Source organism: Solea senegalensis, linkage group LG8 (assembly GCF_019176455.1).
Source record: "Solea senegalensis isolate Sse05_10M linkage group LG8, IFAPA_SoseM_1, whole genome shotgun sequence".
Lineage (NCBI taxonomy): Eukaryota > Metazoa > Chordata > Actinopteri > Pleuronectiformes > Soleidae > Solea > Solea senegalensis.
In genome coordinates this window covers 15,803,525-15,829,566 of record NC_058028.1, presented here as the reverse complement: position 1 = coordinate 15,829,566, position 26,042 = coordinate 15,803,525, and the positions used below count along the sequence as shown (strand labels likewise).

Sequence of the window (26,042 nt, the reverse complement as noted above, 5' to 3'; positions counted from 1 at the left end):
TCCTCCTGAAAGATCACGTGCTATACTGTACATTTTCAGATGTGTAAGTGTGGATGCAGATTATTTCTGATATGGAGCTGAACACTTTTATATGGATCTTTTTATATTAAAAAAAAACCCACATTGAGTCACATGAAATAAAGCAGTGTTAGTTCACACGGACCATCGTAGTTATAACCCCCAGCTGTAATCAGCTGTCAACCAACTGAACGCAGTCTATTAGTCATGCTCCACTGACAGCTATGTAACACCAAGGCTGTTCATCACAGTCCATGTAAATAACACTCCTCCATCATATTTCGTGCTGCACCGATGCTGCCGCTGGAAAAGATTTGCTGTCATCACCTTACTCTCCACCTTTCTAGATCAGAGTCGAAAAGGTTCAAAATTTGAAAATGTATTCACTGTCTTGCTTGAGCTTTGCTCATGTAGGGGGTTCCCCTGTATTGGCCAAGCAGCATGCTAATCCAAAACATCTGAAGAGGAGAGCCATCAGCACCAAGTCTAATTGCATTTCCATTTGTTGCAATAAGTAGTAATAATAGTTCATTACGACATTCATTATTCACAGAGTATCCACCAATCCCTGGCTGCACTGAGCAAGGTCATCAGAGGGACACAACTGCTCACTCCGGACGTCCAAAAACTGGCCACTGCCCTGCTCAATCAAGAGGTAAGAGAATTTCAACAAATGCAAGAACTGCTCCTTACAGTAACAATCAAAAATGATATTCGGTGCACTTAACTATAGTCCAATTTAATGTGATAAACTTGAAACCAGGTATATAATTGTAAATTATAACAGTGTTAAAGCTGTACTCATGGTCACAGTAAACCAAGGATACTCAAGTCAGCTAAAAGAGATTAAAACATTTATGGTTTCCATATTTGTACTTTAAGTGTCCATCTGTTTTGACTTTGTATGAATGAGGACACCTTGCAGTGCATTATGGCTGACATAGGTACCTGCCAAGTATGAAACACAGATAAGCTTTTATTTCTGTTTTAAAAATATATGCTATGTTGGGAGTGCAGCATCTTTCCTTGATCATTGCAAGAACCCACTTTGATATATTGTGTGTGTGTGTGTGTGTGTGTGTGTGTGCGCGTGTGTGTGTTGTGTGCAATGGAAGTGCAATATTTCCATGCCTTGTTTGATAATCAAGCAAATGCACTTTTTGCAGGGCGGCGCATCTTTGCAGAGTTTTAACAAGGCTTGCTTTAAAAAAATTACAATCGTTAATTATGATGCAGAAAATGATAGTTCAGGCTGATAGCTGGATACTTCCAGAGATTAAAAATTCCTGCAGACCTACATCACAGTATATATCAAAATGTATATTTAAAAAAAACAAAAAAAGCTTAGTGTATCATTTGCTGACTAATTCCATGAGACCTTGGAAACGGCTGCAGCAGCAGCTGCCATCTTTGATGATGATGCCGGGGTACAATTTGCCAAGCCACAAAGTCCCTGACAAATACTAGATTTATCACTGGCAGAATTTAAAAGCTAATCACTTTTGTGGCTCTAAATTGGCAAAGTTTTACATCCCCGCCAGAGAGATGACAGAGCCACTTGCTCTTCATGTGGAAGACAGGGAACATGCAGTGACGGAGTGAAATGAAGGGACCACAATTTTATTTGATTAGTTGATATTTTTTGCTTCCTCATTTAAAGGAAGTTGTGAAGAAGTGTGTGTGAATCTGGTTACATTCTACAGTAGTAATAATAATAATAATAAGGATAATAATAATTTAAAAAAAGCTGTGTATCATTTTTCTTTTCCTCTGTTGGGGATGTTTTTTACAGCTTTAAAGTTAAGCTACCTGTGTGTGAATGACGGTGAGACAGATGATACAGTGAAAATGCAAGCGGCAGAGGTAAATACCTTGAGTTAACCATCCAAAGCAATGAACAGTGCACAAGAGAGGTGAAGAAGAGAGTGCAGACAGGGTGGCGTGGGTGGAAACCAGTGTCGGGGGTGAAGTGTGACAGAAGGATAGCAGCAAAAGTGAAAGAGAAGGTCTACAAGATGGTAGTGAGACCTGCTATGATGTATGACTTGGAGACAGTGGCACTGTCTAAAAGACAGGAAGTAGAGCTGGAGGTAGCAGAGCTAATGATGCTGAGATCTTCCTTGGGGACGACCAGGATGGACAGGTTCAGAAATGAGCCTATTCAAGGGACAACTCCGGTCGAACAGTTTGGAGATAAAGTAAGAGAGGCAAGGTTGAGATGGTTTGTGATTGGATGTTGGCGATGGAGCTGCCGGGCAGAAGGAAAAGAGGAAGAGCCCAGAGAAGGCTCATGGGTGTTGTGAAGGAGGACATGAGGACAGTTGGTGTAACAGAAGAGAACAGGACACAAGTGGAGAAGAGTAACATTAGACATTTCTGACCTATAGCTGCAGCCACTGTCTTTTGGTAACCTGGGTGTTCACGTGCTAGGAGTTACATTGTTGTCTATATTGTAGTGATCATTGAAACTATATTCCAGGGAAATGTAGTTTCCCTGGAAGAATATCTTCAGCACAACTCCAGTGGTCTTCCACCTGCTCTCTCTGTCTCACTCTAACACTCACTTTAACTGCTGCATTCAGTGACTGAGACAGAGACATGTCCGCTTGACCACAGCAAACCACTCAATTAATATCAACAGCAAAAGTGACATAGTTTACTAACTTCCTGCAGATTCTCTTTTGTCATATTTCATCAAAATGGCTGTTACTAACTGATGTTCCTGTCTGTTTCTGTCTCAGTGTCCTTCAAAGTGGCAGAATAAATGGGAGGGACCAGAGGAGCCGATGCAGTACCTCAGAGCTGTGGTAACACGGGCAGTCGCCATACAGGTACATTCAGGCGCCGGTATACACGTTGGCCTGCTATTACCATCTCCATCAAATAAAGTGGTTTTCCTCACTTGGAGCAGACATTTGTTAACAGCCTCAAAAATGTCCTTGGGATGAAGCCTAAAGAGTTTTGTAATCAGCATTAGTGTAATGACTGAGGGATCCGTCGAAATCCATCATGCATTGACATCACACTGAGATCCTTTTTCGTCTCTTTGTGATAAATATAAATTGATTATTTTTTTATTTTTTTTGTATCAAATTATCTGAAAAATGACCTTACACCCCGTATCTTAAAAATGTCCGCTGGAGTCCCGCATTGGCCGCAGACCTTGTTTGCAGTTCATCCGCCCTCTGCCAAAAGTCTTTTAGCTGACCAGAGTAAGTACTGCAACGTTATGACTCTTGACTGAAATTATTTCCCCAAAAGCAGGGTTTATAAATAAAATCATGAGGTTCTGGGAAGTACCAGCAACAGGTCGGTGCCAGGAAATAAAGGTTGCGGCTGAAACTGCACTCTGCCTTCGACTGTGTCTGACTGTTCTGCTACCTCAGTATCCGCTGGCAGACCAGCAGGCACACATACACACACAATAATGATCTGTTTCTATGTGAATTAAATGCAATTGATTATTTGTGCGGAGGTGTCTGCCTGCTGGCCAGCCGGCCAGCCGGCCCGCCTGCCTACACATCTGCCTGTCTTCCTGTTATCTCCTGTTTCCCTTCATGTTTACCTGCACTCCATCTGTCCTCATGGAGAAAGTCTGTCTGGAGGCTGCTCTGTCCTTTAACTGTCTGTTTCCACCCATCAGCACTGAGTGATATCTCTGTTAGCAGTGTGTGTGTGTCCTGTAAGCTAATCAGTCTAATAAAGGTGGAGTCAGCGAGAGCTGCTGCCATTGAACGTCGAGCAAACAGCACAGCAGCGCACGCAGACGTGCAGGACGACCTTGGAAACACCCAAACGCTCACTCACATACCAATTTCTGTCTGGTTGCATTTGTTTGCCTCTCTTGTACGAGATCGATTGTGCGTGCACATAACTTAGATAAACAATATTTACACTTTTGGCTACAGGTGTAAAGTGGGCAATGAAATCAGTTGTGTCATAGCAATGAAAACAAAACTCTCAGAACGTTGGTTGTTGAGCGAGATTTTATTTTCAGTCAAGTGGTTTTTCTCAGTGACTCAGAAGGAGTCTGTTCATTTGATCACAGCACATGTTGTTGACAGGGAACTGGTGTATTTGTGTTACAGTACATTTGTGTTTGCATACACATTCCCTCACGTGAGTGTGTGTGTGTTTTCCATTAGAAGTAATGGGGGCTCAAGTGTTATCAGCTTTGTTGACGTGGCGATAAAAGGATGAAGGCGCATTAAATACTCCACCCAGCTGCACATTTTATTGAGTTTCTTTGTGTTCGGTGCCTCTGTTTGCAAACCGCTTCTACTCTTGTTTACAAACATGCAGCGACTCAGACGCGATTATTCCACCGACACATCCATGTGAGTGCGAGGAGGCAAAGGCAACGCAAACATCGGCTTTGTGATCTTCTGCAAACAAACTATTTTTAGTTGTTTAAAAGACGTGTTAAATGGCTGTTGTCATCCATAATGTAACATAACTGCCTTCTTCGGGATTCATTCTTTAAATACTTAATGAATTTTTTTTTTTCCTTCATCACACTCCCGCCACAATTTGTTCCTGGTGAGAGGGCAGATAGTATTTCTAGCAAACACTCTCAAGAAATGTGAGGCAGCTCTATTTGTGACACATTTCACCACTCGTACTGAAGAGGAATGTATGTGTTTGCCCGTGTGTGCGTCTTTGTGTGCCTGTTCTAACAGAGTTGGGTGGAGCGTGCAGGCCGACAAGCTCTTCTGTCAGACACTCTCGATCTGTCTGAGCTCTTCCACCCTGACACCTTTCTCAACGCCCTGAGACAGGAAACTGCCAGGTAACATTGCAACGTGTGGCTTTATTGTACGTGTGTTTTGTAAGGGCAAAAAAGCTGACGTTAATAGCACTCCTCTCCCCCCCTCCTCCCCTCTTAACTGTAGGCACATGGGTTGTTCTATGGACAGCTTGGTATTTTTCTCAACATGGAGGAGCCCCATTCCACAAGCCAACCTACAAGTGAAGGTACAGTTGCAACAACACACACACACAGAGTAAAGAGAAGTGCGTGAAATTAAAATCGAGTAAATGTGCCGTATATCCATTAGAGACAGTCGAGCTCAGCTGACAGCAATAATCTCTCGACCCTTGTGCCTTTTGAAGCACCTGACAGACAGACGTGCCTACAATTAAAGGAGCACTCATAGCACTGCACTCTCAGTGTTTATTTTATTTATTCCTTCAGGTACATTGTCTGTCATTTTAATGTTTTAGTTTCTTTTTCTGTCATGGCCAATAAAAATGAGCACGGCTTAACATCTCTAAATATACAAAGAGAGAGGCTGAGGGTGCAGGTGCTTAAAGAGAGGCTGCAGCTGCAGGGGGAGAAGGGGAACACTCAGACATGTGACAGTGAAAGAGAAAGGGGATAATTGTTACACACACACACACACACACACACACACACACGGTGCAGCTTTTTCTGGATTTGTTCCTTGTCCTCTCTCTTGCTTTCTCTCTCTCTCTCTGATTATGGTGATTTCATTGTCTTGTGTTTGAAGTTCCCTTTTTGTCTGGCCTACTGTGAAAAATCCCCGAGTCACAAGACTTAATTCGCCATGATAAATAATGTGTCTCTCTCATGTACGGTGTGCATATCGTGCTCATCTGCTGACAGCCGTGTGTACATTTCCGTCACCTTGTTACTACACTTTGTCATTGTCGTCTACTTTTCTTCTTCTTTGATTTGCCACTTTTAAATTCTTTACCCTTGGACTTTTATTTGTGTCCCCCCCATGTCTCGTGTCTCACTCCCCTCAACCAGTCGCTCACGCATAATTATGTTTTTAGGTTGGAGGTCTCCAGTTGGAGGGATGTACTTTTGATGGTGCCCATCTTTGTGAGAATCAACACAATTCTCCCAGTGTGTCGGCTGTTCCACTCTGCTACATGGCCTGGGTCCCACAAGTATGTGTTTGTGTTTAAAAAACATCAACATACTGAATTCTTTCCTGCTAAAAAGTAGAGAATTATTGCTTTTTATAATAGGTCAACAAATCTGTCAGAAGAAAATCACAACTGTTCATATCCATAGTTTTATCAAAAGCCAAAATATAATCTATAATGATATAAAACAACAGCATAATCTCACAAATGTAGTATTTTTACTATTTAATATAACCTAGGACAGTGTAAACCATTTAGTTTGTGCCTTTCCACGATATCATTACGGTTCTAAACTAATGAATTGCTCAGTTATCCAGCTCTGATAGAACGCTATCAATATTTTATCACTCCACTGCTTGAATATACAGTAATTGTGAATTTTTGCTTTCGATCTTAGAGCTCGGTCGCTGACTCAGCTGGATCAGAGGAGACTATCTGGCTGCCTCTGTACACCAGCGCAGAGAGGGTGAAGGTGGTCACGCACATCTGCCTGCCCTGTGGCGCCAACCCTAACCAGTGGATACAGACAGGTGCTGCTCTCTTTCTCAAACAGCAGTGAAGGGATGTCATTTATAGTGAGGGAAAGAACACGGAGTTAGTGTCAGCAAGGCCCTTTTGTACATTACTGTTACATTATGCCATTATCATTTGCATAATGTGATGCAAGGTAAAGGACCAGAGAGGGAATACAACAAAAGCTGCTTTCAGTAATACATGAATGAAACAGCCTTTTAGTTTTTTTTTTCTCTCACAGCACAGAGTAAAGCATGGTGGTAGCGAAACCTAAAAAATATAAATGAAATAAAAACATGATTTGGACAGCGCTTATTTGAATGTCATGTTGTATTTTGCTGAAAATGTTTAGCCTTCAATATTTATTCACTGTTATTATGTTGCAGAAGTGTATTTTTCACCCTATTCGTACAAAATAAAGATCAACTAAATGTCATTATTGTGATTTTTCACAGCAACCCCAACCAAAACAGTGGGGGGGGGGGGTTAAAGTAAGGATTAAGATGTGAATTGTGGTCAGATTAAAAAGTGCATGTAAAAAACTTCATCGGACTTTGAAACCCCACACACGAATGTGTTACTAACCATCTCGTTTACAAAGTTGCTTAGCATTTTAAAAATGTAGGTTTGAGGTGGTGTAAAGTTCAGCAGCTTTCTCTGCTCTGAACCACCGCAGAAGCAGAACATAGGCACGTTAAGTGCAGCTGAGCATGGCTGTTTGTCAGTGTTGTACAGAGTACTAATGTAAATGCAGCGATATCAAACCACCTGTAGAGAGGTGAGGTTCACCTGCTTTGGTTCCCCTCTAAAGCAGGTATGTGTGTCCTCTGGTGGACACAGCTCTGTCCCTTCCTCTGTATGGACAGCAGTGTACACAAACACGGGGCACACGGCGACACAGTGGGCAGCACTGTCGCCTCATAGCAGGGAGGTCGGGGTTTGCAACCCGGTACGACTCAGGGCCTTTCTGTATGGAGTTTGTTAAAAACATGCAGAGCTTAATTAAGACATTCTAAATTAACCGTAGGTGTGTGTGTGTGTCAGTGGTTGTTTGTCTCTGTATATCGTTGTCCTTGCGATGGACCGGCGACCTGTCCAGCCATTCATCCAATGTCAGCTGGGATTGGTTCAAGCTCCCTGTGACCCTCATGGTGAGGATAAAGCAAAAATAAAAATTAAATAAAAACATGATTGTTGAATGTCATGTTGTATTATGCTGAATTTTTTTAGCCTTGAATATTTATTCCCTGTTATTATGCTGCAGAAGTGTATTTTTGACCCTTATTCATTCATACAAAATAATGATCAAATAAATGTCATTATTGTTGTGATTTTTATTATCAGGTATCACAGCAACCCCAACCAAAACAGTGAGGGGGGGGGTTAGGATTAGGATGTGAATTGCGGTCAGATTAAAACGTGCATGTAAAAATATTCATCGTAGATGATTGTTGTCATATTTTTTCATGTTCTCAGCCACGTTTTTATAACCCATGAAGAGGATAAACTCTGCATAGATTTTAGGGTTAGAGTGAGGCATCAAGTGTCAGTAAAAGGTGTGTGCGTTTGTTCCTGTATTATTATTATTATTTTTTTACCTCTTTAGGACCTCATGCAGAGCAAGATGTGGTCCCGGTGAGGCATTGCCTCATTTTTGAGCAGCTGGGTTAAGTTTAGGGCTAATGTTTGAATTGTGGTTAGGTTAAGATTAGGGTTAGGTATTCACTGGTCATGGTTAAGGTTAGGGATAATACTTTATTCAGGCTGTCCGAATGAATGGAGGTCAGTGCAATGATCCAAGAAGAATTGCTGTGCTGTTTGAAATTTTTTTGTAGAGAGAGAGAGAGAGACCCTGTACCACAGTAAACTTTACTGATGGGTGTCTGCTCGATTGGCATCTAACTAATTTCTGCTGAGTTGTTCTTTACAGACATGAAATGCTTCACCGTCTCTTCCCTCTCTTGCTCCTGTGCATACACACACAGTCATGCACTGAGGCACACTGACAAGCACTCAGTTAGTCCCTAACCTCTGTGTGATTGGTTCTGAGTTGTGGTTGAGTGGAGTCAGTGAAGCTGTGATGGATGGCCACAGAGAGAGAGAGTGTGTGTGTGTGTGTGTGTGAGAGAGAGAGAGAGAATCCAACCAAGAGCATCAAATTTGATTGATAACTTAATTAAGTTATTTTTTTCTAATTCTGTTTGTGTTTATATTTGTGATTGTGTTCAATCATTTGTCCATAAAGGTGTGTGTGTGTGTGTGTGTGCGTGTGTGTGTGTAGACCGAGAAAAAGGGGTTGAAATGAGGGAGGAGTGGGTATTGTGTGCACTGCAGTGTGACAAAATGCAAGTGAAATGGAACAGCAGGTTTGAAAAAGAGAGAGGATTGGATTTCGGCAAAACACGGCCCTCTGGGTCAGAGAGTGAAAGAGAGACAGAGGGATGTAGACTGAGAGAGCGCGAGAGATTGCAGTGGCCATAAAATCCTTGTATGAAGAAATTTTACAGAGACAGGATTATGAGGACAGCACAGGTGGTGGAGGCTGGAGAGAGAGCAGGGGTTAAAAGGAAAGAGATGGAGGGAGAGGCTTTGGACAAGTCGTGAGTGAATTATGGAAAAAAGAGCAGGAGGACAGAATGAAAGAGGAATGGATAGAAGTTGTTGTTTTATTGTAGTGATATAGAACATGCCAGTTTTTTGCAGCCTAAAACTGTCGTACGTGCTCTGTCATTGTTTTTAAGCTGCAGTAAACACACCGTCCACTGTCAGAAGTCAGTCTGGCTCTAAGGCCATTAGAGGCACACAACTGTGAAACATGTCTCATTTTCAAATCTGATCAAGTCTCATTCACAGGTGACTACTCCATCTCTTCTTCTCTCTCCTCAGACTGTTTCAGTATGGTCACAGTGATTTGGTTTTGTGATTTTTCTGGCTGGAGAAGCAACATCATTCTGTTTTCTCACCCTCTCATGGCTCTGCAGCGGTTGCAGAAGGGAGAGTGGGATACTGACTGGGTAGCAACCCACTGCAGTGTTGCATTCATAATTGGCATTTTTCACACAAAATCTATCTGTTGTGACAATGTGAGAGCTACCAGTTCTGGAGCTGAACCAAGCAGCTTGAATTGATCATCTCTCAACCAGCATCCTCCTCCTCCTCCTCCTCCTCCTCCTCACGTCTGGATGGGAATATACCTTCACTCCAAACAACCAGTCAAATGTTTTGTAAAATGTATCCTGAATTATTTAAAAATTGACCAATTGAGGTACCTGACTCCTCTATTTGTGTCCTTCCCCCTTCTCTTCTGTACGTTTTGACAACTCCTTGTCCTGCAGCCAGAGGTAGAAAGGCACAGATGGCTTTGCCAAGGGCTTGATTCAAAGATAATCTGTTTAAAGATTTTAATTTTATAACAAGCTACCATGCCAGGTCTGAAAGAGTATTGCGATAAACTCTGCTCCTGTCGCAGGTGTAGTGAGATGTTTGTTTGGATTTCTGGTCACAAACCCACACAGTGTGAATCAGTTTTATAACACTGATTTTAAATGCAGCCCTCACCACACACAAACCTTCAAGAGACAAAAGTCTGAGTTGCCTCCATAAACCTTAAATTTAAATTGAGTAATATTCCACTAATTATGGGGCTTTCCTATGTTTGTATCTCGCAAACCTTTATACGGGGCACCCACTATAACTTTTTATTTCCATTTCTTTATCACCTAATGCTATTTTAAATAGATAAACCTGCCATTTCCAACAGATTTGACTGCTAAATAAATCACAACTTCCTTTTATACATGTGTTATTTAAGGAGTAAATAAAGAATTCTCCATTTGTGTGTCCTCCCAGCCAAGTCTTTGGAAATTATAGTTTTAAAACACACATACAATACAAAGCTCCCACAGCATTACCAGTGCTTATGAGGAACATAAACAATCCCTTTTTTAATCTGATAATCTTTCTTTGCACATTCTCAAAACAAGGGGGGGTGTGAAGGATTTGTTCTCTCTTCCTGTAGATATGAAATCTGTAAAATCTGTTCATTTCACAACATCAGTTTGTCTTACTCATGTGACCCTGGATATTTAAAATTTACATTCCCATCTTGCAAGAGGGTCTCTGTTAAACTAGTTCATATACTTCTGATATGGGTTTTTGTATTTAAAACGTTAATCCCTGCTGCACATGAGCGAGCCACACAAATGTCAGCGGCGTTACTACAGAATTCCCTTTCACTTTTGCTAATTATCAATAATTGTGATACAATACTCATACTATGGATGATGATAAGAGGGAAAAAAACATATAAAGGGGTTTATTTTTCCTCTACAGACCCAGTGTGTCATGTCAGCATATAAAGGAAGCTACTGGTCTGTTTTCAGGTCCTGGAATTTTGTCTCTGGGGTGACTCAGTACATCTCACCTCTGCAGTGGGATTTTAAGGGTGAAAAGTGAGAGGAAAAGCTAACACCACCCATGCGATGCTTACGAGGAGGAGGATGGAAATGTACTGAAAAGACACGGAGGGGGAGGTGTGGAGAGAGTTGACAGGAGTACCAAATGTTATGGAGGACAAATTGGATTCCTGCAGGTTTGATTTACACAGGAATTCATACCACTAACCCAGATTTGCTCCTCAAGCTTAGTGCTTGAGGAGCGAGGGGATTTCTATTTAAATGCACTCATCTTGGTAAATGTGTATTCATTCTTATTATGTAAGTTCTTGTCTGTATCAATGGATGTCTGGTCTGCTATATACAGTATATAGTATATTGGCTATATGTTTAATTTGGCTATTTTCTTATAATAAATGCAACAGCCTCAGTAGATTATCTTGTAGCAATTCTAGAACAGTGGCTCCAATGTGCAGTTAAAACAATTACAAATAAAAGTTCAGTGATGCAGTGTTTTATGGTAAACTGTACTTATCTTCATTCCATAATCCTGCCGAAGTTTTCATTATATATTTTCATTTATTTCAAAAGTTTCAAAAGTAATCTAAAGTGATCTAACATGTCAGAATATCCAGCCACACTGATTCTTCCATGGTTAGGGAGGACATATTATCTGCATCAGTGATATCATCATCCTGTAAAAGCAGCACTGTCATCCAGGATGAAAATATTGTTATTAATAAGGTGATGTGCAGTATGAACATTACAAAAGTAAATACATTATAAGATAAATTGAAGGTAAAAATGATGATGATTATTTTGTTTTCCCTGCAAGAGGCAGGAAAAGTGTCCAGTGAAGTTTCCGGAAACACTAACTTGTTTTGTGACTGTCATTTGTGTTTGTGAATTTACAATTGAATAAATTATTATTTTTGTATTGTAGCACTGTGTAAACATATTAAATATTAAGTTTGTTTAATGTACCAACATGAAAATATACAAAAAAAAAGCAAACAAAATGTGTCTATTAACTGTATGTGCCCTGAGCACAGCTGCCATTACATTAACAATTGCTCAGTTCAGTTCAGTTCATGGAAGTCGTGTTTGCTAAATGGAACTTCTCCGTAATTAATTTGATTATTTACACCTGTGATTCTCCCACTGTGACCTGTCAAAATGGCTGCTGTGCAAATTAGGGCTAACTGCAGGTGTGTCAGTGTAGAGGTAGATAGGCGGGTTCATTATCACAGCAGGTGGAAGTCACAGGTTGGTTTGAGGCTAATGTTGTCCTGCTTTTAATGTAATATCTGACTGCAGCCTTTATTTGTGTTAGTGATTTTAATACTGTGATAATAGCACATAGAAGTGGTCAGCAAAACACCATGCTAATCACAATTAGCGTGCTAACTATGTTAGTTTAGCTTTCAATATGGTAGCAACCTAAGCTACCGAGTTTCATTGAGCTTTTGGTTTAATTATTCCCATGACCGAGGAGCCGGACATTTATATTTTCTGTGTCGTGCTATGCGTGAATGATTCTAGCAGTTATGTGTGCTTGTTAACCTCCAAACCTTTATTTTAGCCTATTAACAACATTTAACTGGTTGCAATGTTAAACGCCTCAAAGTGCTTACCGGAGCACTTCCTGTATTAGCACGTAAATGCCTTTCAAAATAAGAGCGTGTTTTATCGTTAACTTAGATTCCACCACATACTGGACTGAGAAAGGAGCAAATGGAGTTTTCCTGGACCCTGTGAACAGTTGTTTTCCCCTGCCTGCCCACTCTCTTCTGCTGAATTGATGATACCTGTTACAGCCTCCAACCTGAAACCCACCCATGCACATCTTTCCTGTGGCAACATCCGATTGTAAGTGTCAACTTGCATCACATGCACATGTGTGTCTTGTCTACATGAAGTGATTTACATTTTAAATTACATTAAGTTGTTGCAGGGTTTGCATACATGTGAGACTAGAACCCCTTAGTTAAAAACAATGTCCATAGATTGGGCAGGTAAATTCAATAAAATATCATAATATTGGGTAGGCTACAGTGGACATATATTGAAGTGACAGGAGTTGTTATTTGAGTAACTAAGTTTTGCCTTCATATAATCTCAAATCATCTGGTCATGAACTCTGACAAGGTATTTTTGTCTGTTGCTCACTGGATATTTTCTCTGTTTAGGACCATTCTATCTAAACCCCAGATGTATTAGTGTGTAAATAGATTCTTGGTTTGAACTAAAGCAGGTTTTCTTGATCATGCAGACATGCCTAAATACACGGAGTTGATGTGATTTGCCGATTATGTATTTGAGTTAACAAGCAGGTATTTCTAATGAAGGGGCTTGTGAATATATATTGATATGCATAAAATTGTGCAAACAAACTTTGAGAGATAATTTAATTGTGTTGAATGTTTTACCCTCACATTTTATAAATGCAAATATCAGTCTTTAATCATTTTATATTGACTGATTTGCTTAAGATACTTTTTTTTCGGATCAATATGCATAGAGCACAAAGGACAGTATACACCTAGTGTATTTTATTGGTTTCATATATAAAGTGCCCTGAAAAAGAATATGATAAAGTTGATTGTGTTGCTCATGAGGGAAAACCTTTAAGATGTAATGAGGCTATTTCATTTATGGATTACAAAATTACAGATTCAGTTCAGTGGGTAAAAACACAGAATTTTTTTTGCCTGTCAAGTTATTTCATGCCATTTTATTTAAGTGTGTGTGTGCAGTAGCATAAATATGTTCCCCTCAGTATACTGAACAGGAGGCTGTGTGTGTGTGTATGTGGCAGAGAGTGTGTTCTTCCCCTGGAGAGAGATGTTGCCTCCAGCAGAGTCAGAGGGGCTGACAGATGACCACAAGGTCACTCGTCTCTCTGATCTACGATCCTCTCAGGAGACACTTGCATACTTCAGGGGAATTTCCTTCTTTCTTCGCTGGCTCCATCTTGACTCATCTGCTGATTCCCTCTGTTCCTCTTTTTCTCTGTTCAATGCCTTTTCTTTGTTCTCATCATTTGCTCTTTTTTTCCTGCCCCTTAATGCCTTACTGTCTTCATACTTTGTTCTTCTCTCCTCCCTTTTTACAACTTTTCATTAATCTTTCTATTTTTTTCTCTGCTTCTCATCTGTTACATCACTTATGCTTGTTTCATAAATCCATTATCTATTTGCAGATTAATGGGATTATTGCTCTGTTAGACAGGAATCCCTTGGGAGTTTTTGTCAATTCTCAAAGTTTTTGAGACTACTGATTTGTTGTTATAGTAGTGACAAAATATATAGAAAAAAACATTTTCTGTAACCTACTAGTGCAATGCTTCATTTAAACACTCATTATTGAATGTAAACCTATGACATGCACCCTTTTCTGTGGCAACTAATCAATCATCACATTGGTATTGTTATTTTGATGGCAGTAGGCCCTGTCAGACACTGTAAACCAAATTTAAAAGAAATGCTGTCATTTTTGTTTGCAACTGGATCACATGAATGCAAACAACCATGCTCTTCCATTTTGAGTGTATGGCTCGGTTGAAATTACACATCTTAAATTGTTTGTGTAAATTCTGGTCTTTTATACTGTAATGCAGATGAATAGTTGAATAGAAAGGTGTACTTGATATGATATTTTTTGCATGTCACTACAGGAAAAGCACTTGAGTAATGATGAAATTAATAAGTAAAAAAAAACATAGTTTAACTTGTTTGCCAAATGTACCTGATGTCTCACCTTGTAACCACATGCTCTTCAGTTCGTCTCAGAAAGCTCTAAAAACAACCAAGAATACTGTGTTCCTCATTTGCAGAGTATGCTGTGGCCTATGCAATTCTATAAGTTGTATATGGTCATTTCAAATACCATCAAATCATAAAAACAGTTTTCTCTGAAAATAATTGCATCTAAACCTCAATGAATAAATACAAACATTAATAAAAATTATGCAATTGTCCCAATAAAACAAAAGTGAGATACTTAAAGCAACAGGACAGAAATATCCACTGCTAAAGTGGTTCTAGTTTGGCCTCTGTGGTCCTCTTTGTACTCGGTCTAATATTGAAGAATGTTCCAGATTAGAAAGATGACAGCAGCTAACTGACCAGATGCACTAACCCCTCCCCTCTGCCGTTACAGCCAATGAAGCACCATAGATTAATGACCAGCTCACACCCTCAGCCAATCACCAAACTCATCTCCAGCCTCGGATGCCCTTGAGCAAATGCAAGCACTCATATTTAGGGGATGCAAACGCGCACATATTTGTCACTCACAAACCCACAGCTACACAATCGCCACTTAAGTCAGCCTCCTCCTGTGGGCAGCGGGCCGCTCAGTGCTGATGTTTATGGTTTCTCTGAACCTGCAAATCACCGTGGTTACAGCTGGGCAGATTTATGATTGTGGCTCTTTCTACTGGCCCTTGGACTATCCATGGATCAACTGCATAATGACGCTCTCTCACACACATTCTGTTCTCGAGATGATGCATATTCTCAGAGAGCATGAAGGCTCTTTATGCTAAGTTTGTGGCTCACTGTTTGCAGAGTGACCCAATCTGTGTGTTGAGTCTGTTGGTGCAGATGCAGGGTTTGCCCCAGCATTATAAGATTTACTGCAGGTGCAGCCCCCAAGCATCTTTGTGTAGCAGCTAAGCCAAATGAATGGAAAAGCTCTGCTGAGAGTAAAGATTTAGCCTTAATTTAAGACACAGTAAATTTAGATTTAAAAAAAAAAAAAAGATTGTTTTCTTTTTACATCAAGATATTTTAATAGAAAAAAGGTTTAGTGTAACAAGGTATAGACAAATATTGCAGATTAGAGAGACAGACCGGAGGTGTTCAGTTTTGTGTATTTGTAAACTTTAAACTGTTACTTTGTTTACTTTTAAACTATAGATCAACATGGGTCAAAGACCCACAAGGTTCGACCCCTGCTCTGTAGGGAGTCCATAGTTAATCAGCCTAAGTGTGTTTGTTTGATTAATCCAGTTTAACCTGCAGGGGGTTTCAAAAGGCTGTTACCACTTGTTCTGCCACAAGCGCAGGGAAAACCCTGCTTTACTATTACATTTTAGTAGCTTGTTTTACCTCGGCCCACTAAATGTGGTGCAACAGTGAACTATGTCCCCAGATCTTTAGCTGATAAATATGCATATTTCTTTTAAAAAGAAATTGTTTTCACTGTTGCTTAGTAAGGAGGGTAACTTCTACTGTACATCATACAGTGCAGATATATTAGGGATTCTCATAACTGATAATCTGTTTGGAAAAAACTAAACCTCATGGATCACAGGGTGTAAAATTAAAGTTAATACAGAATTGTGTACTTTATTTAGCTTTTACTGCAGCAAAAAAATCAGTTCAGTAGGTTTTTGTTAAAAATGGGAGAACATCAATTTAAGTTTGTGGCAAAATTCAAGGCAAGAGAATTGTGTGAAATTGCACGTTCAGTGGGGGGTCTGTGTTTGTGATATTGCATGAGGAAAAACTGCATTTTAATCAGTTTTGCTGTGCTCACCTGTATCCATTTTGTTTTTTGATGACTCATCATGACCTTGGCTGCTCTTGTGCAGGAGAGCCACAGTTGGAGTTAGCACCAGTAACACTCAAGCAATGAAGGCCTATTGTGTTAGACCACAAATTCAAAAATTCAGGTCTTCTTTTTTTATTTAATTTTTTTAAGAACACCATGCTATGGTTGGTGAATTTCTCCCCCTGTGGATATAATCTGTCCTTGAGAAGAGCTGTTTAGATTTCTAATATTTTGCCAGACAGGACCAGTGAAATACCAAACATGTTAAATCCTCAAACCTGTTTTAACATAAGCCTCCCTCACAATTCATTCAGTTTATTTACTGAAGGTGTGATGATTCAACACTTACTTTCTTTCTGAATAATAAGGGATTTGCAGCTTGAATATTCTTAATCTGTGTTGCAGTTTGTTTGATATGTTGCATTATAATATACATATGGACAGATTTCTTTTCATCCCAGCTTTTGTACTGAAACCATAAAGCACTGGGAAACATTACTGTTAGATAGTTGCATTACTATTTATCAATTTTTTTTGACTTGTGTTAGTTCGACATTCATGTGGACAGCAAAGAAGGAATTTCATTGCACACAGAAACAGGTTCTTACTGTACACATGACAATAAACAATGTATGAAGTTTGACTACTCTTTAGCTCTAAGTGAATTGAACAATGGAAGCCGTAGCAATCAATATAATTTGTAATGTTTGTCAGTGATGACAAGGGTCTCTCTCTACAGCCACGTTATTTCTGAATAGGTGCATGTAAAAAAAACATTAGCATTAAACACAAGCGAAGCACATTTTCTACTTGTACATGCGCACACAATTTGTGTACAGTATCGCAAAAACTGTTATGTATGTTTTGTGTGTGTCAGACTATTTGTTTGTGTATGAGAGACTGGCTTGATGTCTTTCATCCATATCATCAGCATTGCATCAGCAGAGCAGTGGAAGGTTACAGAGAAGTCCCAGAGAATCCCTTGTCAATCTTCTTTTTTTGAGGATCACAAAACTGTTACTATGAACATGGCATGCCTCAAAGTCTTTGCTTAAAGCATTACACTTAGCTTTTGAAAGATGAAGAAACTGGAGGCAGTTTATGTGATTTATTTTATTTCCCTGCATCATACAAAACACATTTTGTAAATAGCAGTGGCCTGAGCAGGATTAGTTTGGTGTTTCTTTCACTCGCATGCCTCATTAGTGAAGACGATCTCCGCCAAGCAGGCCGACAGATGCCAGATGGAGGCAGGTGATGAATTTGAAAAAGAAGTTTAAGAGACAAAGAAATCAAATGGAAAGTCGAGAGAGAGAGAGAGAGAGAGAGAGAGAGAGATCTTCGTCAACATGATTTCACTCTTTATTAGAGACAAATACACAGTCAAGGCACACTCTGCTGAAACAGATGTGTCAGACTGCATTGCTCCAAAAACTCTCCCACCCCCACAAGTCTTCTTGCCTTCTCTGGTACAATTCCGAGGCCATCGCTTGAAATTTAAGATGACATAAAATGTCTGTCACTAAGATGTGTCCTTAAATAAATCAGGGTGAACTTTACTGTATAGACGGACGGGTGGATAAACTGAATTATCTTTATTTGTATTTTATATAGCCATCACTTTGTAGATAACTAAAATTGTCCTAAAGTCAGTTATTCGTTATTAAAGCCAATGGAGTCATCTGTGGAGGGTAATTGGGCAAAGAAAAAATAATTGTGTTGACCAGTGCAAGTGTGAAATCTCTTTGGCTAAATGTTCACTATTTTTTTACAAATTCATGTGTCAGCTGTATAGACCAATCTCCTCCTGTGCAAGTAGATGATTATAGTCCAGCTAATGCACTCTTATGGTGTCTGTGCCACTGCTGTCATGAAGAGAATTTAATTTGGACACAGTCATTTTGTGTCCTTATATGCCACTGCCTGAATTGATGGATATCGAGTCAATTATATATTTAATCAGGTTGATCATAATTTTAACTTTAATGAAATATGGAGAGTTGATGCATCTCATTGCTGACTGAACCAAGAGAGCGCGCATTATTTATCAAGCATGACATATTTACAGTTGGGATGTCTTAAAATACTAATAATCGAATGACTTTTTCTGAGAAAACAGTGTTTGTTCATAGTGCCCCTTTTCTCTGGGAACAACTCCTGAGTCTACAGCTCTGCAGATAATTGTCAACACATTGCCTATACAATATGATGTAAGCTTTATGTAACCACATTTTTTCATGTGCTATTTAAGAAAAAATAAATGTAATAAAAAGTGCACTGTAGTTCATAGGCAACAAATAAGCAGTTACGAGCTGAAGATACTTTATTTTTCTCCCCCTTAAGCTCTTTGTATTGCAGTCATATGAAAAATGTGAATCCCTGAGTCAGGAGTTTGCACAGATATGAATAATTGTCTGGAAGTTTCCACGAACATCATGAGAACAGGTCAGACACTCACTGTAAATTATGTAGCTGAGGGGCATTCAGGGCAGCCAGTCTAAACCTTACTTAGTGCCATTATGTGTGTGTGTGTGTTCATTTAGGTGTGCCTGTCCTGAAGCGCACACATCATTATCCTCATGCAGTATGTGTGTGTAACGGTGTGCCCCATGGTTGTTGTAAGTGATGAGTTATGGCAGTCAGATTGAGGTGTCAGAGAGCAGACTTCCTTTACACTGTGGATAAACCTGTATGTGGCTGTCTGCACAGAACTGTGTGTCCCTCTGCTGTTCTTTACTCCACACACTGACTTTCACACTTCAGGTAAATGCAGTAAAGTTGGTTTATTAAAATGGCTAAGTTTCTGTTTAGTATGTCCTCCCAGCAGAATTTTGTAGTAAATTAAAAAGGTACATTTTTCTCTTTTTGTCATTCAAGAGAACTTTTCAAAATATTGTTAGTTGTTAAATCGGACTTGGTTTTTATACAAACCATAGTAAATGTCTGTCTACCAGATTAAGCTGTCCTCATTTGTCTTTTTACTTGTACTACAACTGATGGATTTTGACCACAGCAGAATAGTGATTTTTTACGTTGCCATTTAGGCTGCTTATCATTAGAAGTCATACGTTTAATACACACATTGATACATTTCATTCACTCACTGTTCTGTGTGTGTGTGTGTGTGTGAGAGATAGAGATAAAGAAATGCTCTAAGGTGAGCTTTTAGCCTCCACTACCATGTGTTTCCTGTTTTTACAACTGCTTTGATCTGACCAACCCCAGTTCTCCCAGATGGACTTCTTTTGGACGTACACAGGCGCGCACACACACACACGACACATAACTTGCATTTCACAGACAAACCACAAAAACACTTTTCCTGCTCCGAGCGGTCACTAGGTGAAATGTAAATATGTCACTATTGGATGTTTTTCAGAAGCTGTTATTTCCTTCTCATGTTGTTTTTGGATTCATGATGTTCCCTCACTTGAGAGGTGGACAGGTTGCGCTTGTCCTTGCTTTTTTTTTGTTGTACGTGTGTTTAATTCTCATACTTTCTTTACCTTCCTCTTGGAAAAGAGGAATGAATAATATATGTTTTTACAAAGGAAATTGTGCTTTGGATAAGATGAGAGGGTGGGTAAGTAAGAGTGTGGTCAAGGGTAAATGTTCAATCGTATAGTTAGATGGGGTCAGTGGGTTTTCTCCAGTTTCCTCCCACAATCCAAAAACGGTTGGTTGGTTGTTTGTCTCCATGTGGTGTGATGGTAATTGTCATGGTAGAATGGGCCATTTAAGAGTTAGCATTTTAAGAATTTGTGTGCATTTGTGTTTGTTGATGCATAGATGGGGCAAACCTGGGCAAGTACGGTTGCACTGATGGCTCAACACAAATGCAAAAGCCACAACAGAAGCGTTAGTTTTTTCTTTCCTTTTTTTTTAATACAATGGTCAGCAATCATTTTGTCAAATGTAAGAACTCTCATATGGCGTTCTTGTAATCATATCTTAATATAGTCATTCTGACATGTTTTGTTTTTGTGGATTGATAAGGTCAACTCACATAATTGAAACAATAACACTGATCTTACTTTGTATATGTTTAAAATGACACCTGCACCAAACTGTGATTAATTAATTTTTTTTGGAACTGGCTGTTGAAGCTAGCACAAATATCAGGTATTACAGAAATGGCTGTGAAAAGGGTCATACATGTTATGCACAAATGTGCTCTTGTAATGTGTCTTGTATATATTGTGAACATTTTGTTTAGCTCTTTCCCTCAGTCATAGCATTTCTAACTTGATATTTTTAAATGAGTTGTGTATATGTAGATATTTAGGGAATATGCAAATAGACATCACCAAAGTTGAGCTGAGGTAGACACTTATTTTCAGTGCTTGAAATACGACTGCAGGAGTAGTAACAAGATCACAAGTGCTCCAAACTTGAAGTTGTTCTTTATGCCTCCGTATTTCCTCCGCCTGTCTAGTGATATAAACATTTGTTTGAAAGAAATTTTAAATTAACGAGCGTAAAATACAGTTCAATATTGTTACTGATGTGGGTCACTATATACATATATTTTTTTTTTTTTGCCATCCAGGCGAAAGTCATGTGACTGAAAGCTGATGTGTGGCTTTGCATTTGTGTTGAGCTGTTTGGGCCACCGGTGTCTGTAATTTCAACAGCATAAGCTTAATTTTAACCCTGAAAAGTAATTTGATAGCTCTTGAAATCATGGCAGTAAAGGATGACCATCTTACATGTCAGATAAAAATGCGTTTCAAAGTATCATGTCTCACGCCCTCTCCTGTCATAACATCCACACATGTCAGAGTTGTAGGCAGATTTGATTGGCTGAATCCAAAATATACCATTGATGTTAAAACGATCATAACCTATCATCATCTAGACAAAGCTATTCTAACCCTGACCGCAGCGCGTGATTCTCCTTGTAATTTATCAAGGTCTTTTGTGTTAGATGGCAGCCTCTCATACTCAAGCAGAGCCTGAGTATGAGCTTTTTGCCTGTAGTTCACATATATAAGAGTTACATTATGACCTACACATTTGCAAGTTTACTTGCTCAGGCTAAGGCTGATACAATCACAACAAAAACACAAAGAATGGGCTTTGAAAACAAGTCTGTGTTTGCCTTTAAGCTTGGTCTGATTGGGGCCTTATAAGAATATGGCTAAGTAGTTCTGTAGAAACATGCTGTGAAGGTCTCATTTGCAGCTACAGAAAACCCTTGTTCTTTATGAGCAATTAATTCTGAAAACCAGAGAGTCACTGGATTCACATTGTTTTGTTTTTTTTGCTAGTGGTGAGTGTAAAGGGTTAGTAAATGGTCTGTATTTATAAATACACCTTTTGACCTTTACACTACAGTTTTTGCCATTCAATCACTCATTTATACCCAGGTACAATTAATGTTTATTCTGTCACACAGAAAAGGTGTTGCCGGGACGGCTTCCAGGAGTTACTAGGGGTTGGGTGTTTTACTTGGGGACACATTGGCACATAGACCAGTAGAGCTTGGGTTTGAACCCCTAACCTTCTGTTTGGAAATGTCCTTCCCTACCACTGGGTAGGTAAGCTCTTAAAGCTCCTGTGCCAGTTAATTCAGTTAATTGAATAGTTGTTAAGAATAAAGTGCACCATGAAGTTACTGTGCTCTTTTGTATCCAATGCACCACCAAGCACACATGGTAGTTAATCACTTCCATTGAATCAAAGTGAGTCTGACACCTCAAGGTATTTTCTTCCATTCTTCTTTATTACCACTGCCTCCTTCTTCTTTTTTTTATATCTGGTCTCTGTGCCCCTGTTCTCTTCCTATAAAGTGCTGCTGCAAATGCAGTTTCCCAAACCTGACTTTTCAGAAAGCAAGAAAAGAAAAAAAAAAATCACTTTTTTTTTGCTTGTCTTTTGCTGTTTTTAGAAGTTGCATGTGAAACTTTTACATTACATTACATTACATGTCATTTAGCAGACGCTTTTATCCAAAGCGACTTACAATGGAATCGAGTACAAGCCAGGGGTGGAATTGAACTTGCGACCATGATGTCTTTCGCACACAGGGTGCCGGTCTTAACCACTGAGCCACTCCACCCCTTGGGTGGAGTAAATCCCTTGGCTGGAGATTCATATCCTACGGCCATAAAATGTAGCAATTACCCTAAATATCTACATCAATAAAACATCCCGAGAAAAATATGTTTATACTCCAAAAACATTTATGATATATTGTCACGTACAATACACACTGTAGTCTGTCTCTGCAGTCTTTAGAGTCTCAGTGTGGAGGAGACTGCAGTTTCGTACCATTACACAAGGAGACACGCACATCGTCTCTCACACTTAAAGCTAATAATTTATTTAATGTAATAGTTTGGATCTGAGAAGGTAATTTTACTATTTTAAATGTGCAAGGGAAGACCTACAAGTACGACTGTTCTTTTTTCTTATGTCTACCGATTCCTCACATACAGTGTTTCTCCATTATTCAAAAGAAATATCTAATATTCATACCTAAATGAAAGCTGTTCTATAATGTAGTGTGAAAGAGGGGGAAGATGGCAGCAAGGGACACGGAGGAAATGGGGGAGACTGGAGGTCAGGAAGGGCAGAGAGATGGTGTGGGTGTCTACTTAGGTCTGTTTGACAGCGGAGAAAAGAAAATTCTAAAAGCTTCAACTGCTGAAATCAGAGCTTCATAGTTTTTAAACTACTGTATAGCCCCTCATCTTTAGGAGAGGATGTTGGCCGTCTTGAGCAGCACAGCAGTAAGTAAATAAGTAATTGTGCCAAAATTACAATGTGAATGGTGAAAGTGGACACAACAACAAACTGCCATTGACATTTTTTTTTCTTCTTGTGGTTGGATTTGGCCAGAAACACAAAATGCCAAGATGCTTTTAAGAAATGAAGAGGAGACAAATTGACAGTCCTCCTCCCATTAATTTCTGCTGCATGTCAGTTTAGTGTGTAGTGTAGGGCAGTGCTGTCTCACTACATCGTGTCTCAGTTATGCATCATATTCTCACCATTCTTTCTTACACGCCTCAATGACTTCATCTGCTCTCCCCCTCCTACTCATCATCTGTCCGTTTGTCACTTTTTCCAGGTCTGTGTGTCTCTATGAAACGCTCTTTTCTTTCTTAAAGCATTTACTTCTCTCTGCCAACCCCCTCATTCTTCTCCATCCCTTTCTTTCCAGTGCTGTCTTTTTTTCAGTAGATTTACAGCAGTATGAGATTTTCACATTATGGTAAGTGTCAGAATAAATCTCCTCATATCTTAGATGAAAATAATGCTCTCACAACACATTTTCTTCAGTCTTTGCTGATTGATACAGGAAAAATAATGGACAGTGGCACTTTTTTGCTTGGCGAAATTTAAATATTGGAGCACAGGGCTGTGTATTGGAAATAATCTGGCAGTACGATACAATATTTTGAAATAGAGTTGAAACGATTAATCGATTACTAAATGAATCATCAACTATTTTGATAATTGGTTTGAAGCTTTTTTCATTAAAACACAATTTCTGATTGTTTTAGCTTCGTATATGTGAATATTTTCTGGATTCTTTGCTCCAGATAACAAATAAATCATTAAAACTGAATCATGTTGGACATTTGAGAACATCATGATTTCCAGGTTTGACAAACACTGATCAACATTTTTTTCAACGTTTTCTGATATTGGATGGACCAAACGATTACTCGAATTTATCACGAAAATAATTGACAGAATAATCGAGTATGAAACAAATTGTTAGTTGCAGCTCTATTTTGAAATATAAGCATGGCCATATGATGTGACCAACCCCACTATTGTATATTGTAAGAAAATGTCATAGTAAAAACTGTATACAGTTTTCTGTCTAATGAAAGCAGGGGGAACTTTTCTGATACAGACAGGCTGCCCACTGCTCCTGTGCCCAGGTTGTGTGTTCACTACTAGTGTGTAATAAGGATGGGTTAAATGCAGAGGACGAATTCACTTTCACTAATTGGCAAAAATTACTAATTCTAATTCTAATGTACAACTGATCGCCTGGAGCAAAATGTCATCCCCTGCTAAAAACCACTGACCAAAAATGAAGATATGAAAATGGTTATTCAAGCACCGAGTGCTGCAAGGTATTATGCTAGTTAGAGGTCATTACTAATAAATTATAAGACAGAAAACTAAAAACAGTCCCTTTTAATTTTGAAGTGTGCAAGAAAAGTAGAAAGGGAAACAATACAATGACAGAGGTTCTTGCATGTTTCCCTCCATCTTTCTGGTATGATTTGCCTGATAAGACAGGGTACGAGGGCATCATGGGCGAGGACCAAGTCAACTAGAGGAAAATAATGGAAATGACAAATCCATGTGAAACGCGTGGATCAAAAACAAAGTGGGGTCCAAGCACAAATAGGCACAGTGGAGCTGGTGAGGTCAGACAATCTCCAAACTACCTCAACATATTAGGATATCTGCTTTATTTCTTAAAAGGAACAATTGCCAAGAAAATAACGTTGTCAAATAAAGGAACCCAATACCTTACTCGGGTGTTCAGGTAAAAGGGGACATCAAGTAGCTTAATTTAGCTGAATTACCTGACAATTGTATTTTATGACTCATTCTGACTCACTGAAAGCAGGCTATGGGTAGAAGCCTGCCTTTGAGTGCCTATTTCAGGAGACATTCTCTTTCTGCTTTGGAAAACAACAGCCTCTAAACTAATAACACTCTCAGAATGGCTACTTTTCAATGGCAAGATTCAGACTATGCAATCATGCATGCATCCTTTATTTTTTTGTGGTGTTGTCTTTTTTGGCAATTGGCTGTTTCGCCATTGCTTCCCTTCCCACATGCATACTTCCCACCACCATTAGTTCCCCCATGTCACTATCTTTGTTAGGCATTAGCAGTGCCTCGAGATGATGATTGTGGATTAAATGAATAAAAAGAAACCTTTTTTCCTTGATGGCAGAATGAGAATGGTGCATTGAAACCATTCTTTAATGCTGACACAATGTTGTGGACATAAGTCTGGCTATGTGAGACTATTTTATTGTAATATGTGAATTTTGATAATATTTGAATTTTTAAGCACTGGAATAATGCCCCCTATAATGCCAATCTTTACCTCCGCTCTCATTTCCCTGGAGTGCAGAAGGTTGGGCCTTCCTCACATGGTTGAATACAAACACTATTTGCTGAAGATAGTGTGAGACAGGAGTGTGAGACCCTAGATCACACAGTGATTGGTCTAGGGTCAGTATGAATGAAGAAAACATGTTTTGTGATTAACTGCCAACATTTAAATACCCTAACATGTGAAGCCTTATTTGTCCAATTTTACCTGGCTGATTTCAGCCTTTAGTTTCAAAACAAAAAAATAACATCAACAATGAGCAGGCCATTGATAAATCTAATTTAGGTTTAGTATCACAAAGGCAGCTTCATCTGTTAAACATCTGACATTTGAGTACGTGTTGTGTGCATTTGCCCAAAAGAAAAAGAAGCTGCTGAGAGACACAAAAACAGCCTTATAGGAATGATGGGGTCAAACAAATAATAACCTGCTCCTCCCTGTTCTCTGACCTCATTCTTTTCTGATTAATCTGCTTTTTCTTGTTCTCTCTCTCTCTCTCACTCTCTCTCTCAGAACAAAAAGTGTTGCCACAACAACCACTGGACATGAAATGGACTTCAAAT

General features: G+C 39.3%; 1 protein-coding gene and 1 long non-coding RNA gene across 3 annotated transcripts in view; both read left to right on the top strand.

Annotated features, from left to right (window-relative positions):
* Positions 1-6,862, top strand: part of LOC122773195 (cytoplasmic dynein 2 heavy chain 1) — an 89,570-nt gene extending 82,708 nt beyond the window's left edge. For both annotated transcript variants that reach the window (XM_044031676.1, XM_044031675.1), the window contains 6 exons: positions 572-673; positions 2,760-2,849; positions 4,698-4,807; positions 4,911-4,992; positions 5,818-5,934; positions 6,311-6,862. In XM_044031676.1, the coding sequence (XP_043887611.1) occupies positions 572-673; positions 2,760-2,849; positions 4,698-4,807; positions 4,911-4,992; positions 5,818-5,934; positions 6,311-6,472 (663 nt within the window). In that variant the 3' untranslated portion in view covers positions 6,473-6,862. The remainder of the gene's footprint in view (positions 1-571; positions 674-2,759; positions 2,850-4,697; positions 4,808-4,910; positions 4,993-5,817; positions 5,935-6,310) is intronic.
* A 5,168-nt stretch (positions 6,863-12,030) lies between these two features.
* LOC122773478 lies at positions 12,031-26,042 on the top strand. Its single transcript, XR_006360897.1, has 3 exons — positions 12,031-12,086; positions 12,522-12,689; positions 25,993-26,042. It is a non-coding gene; the product is annotated as an uncharacterized LOC122773478 (long non-coding RNA).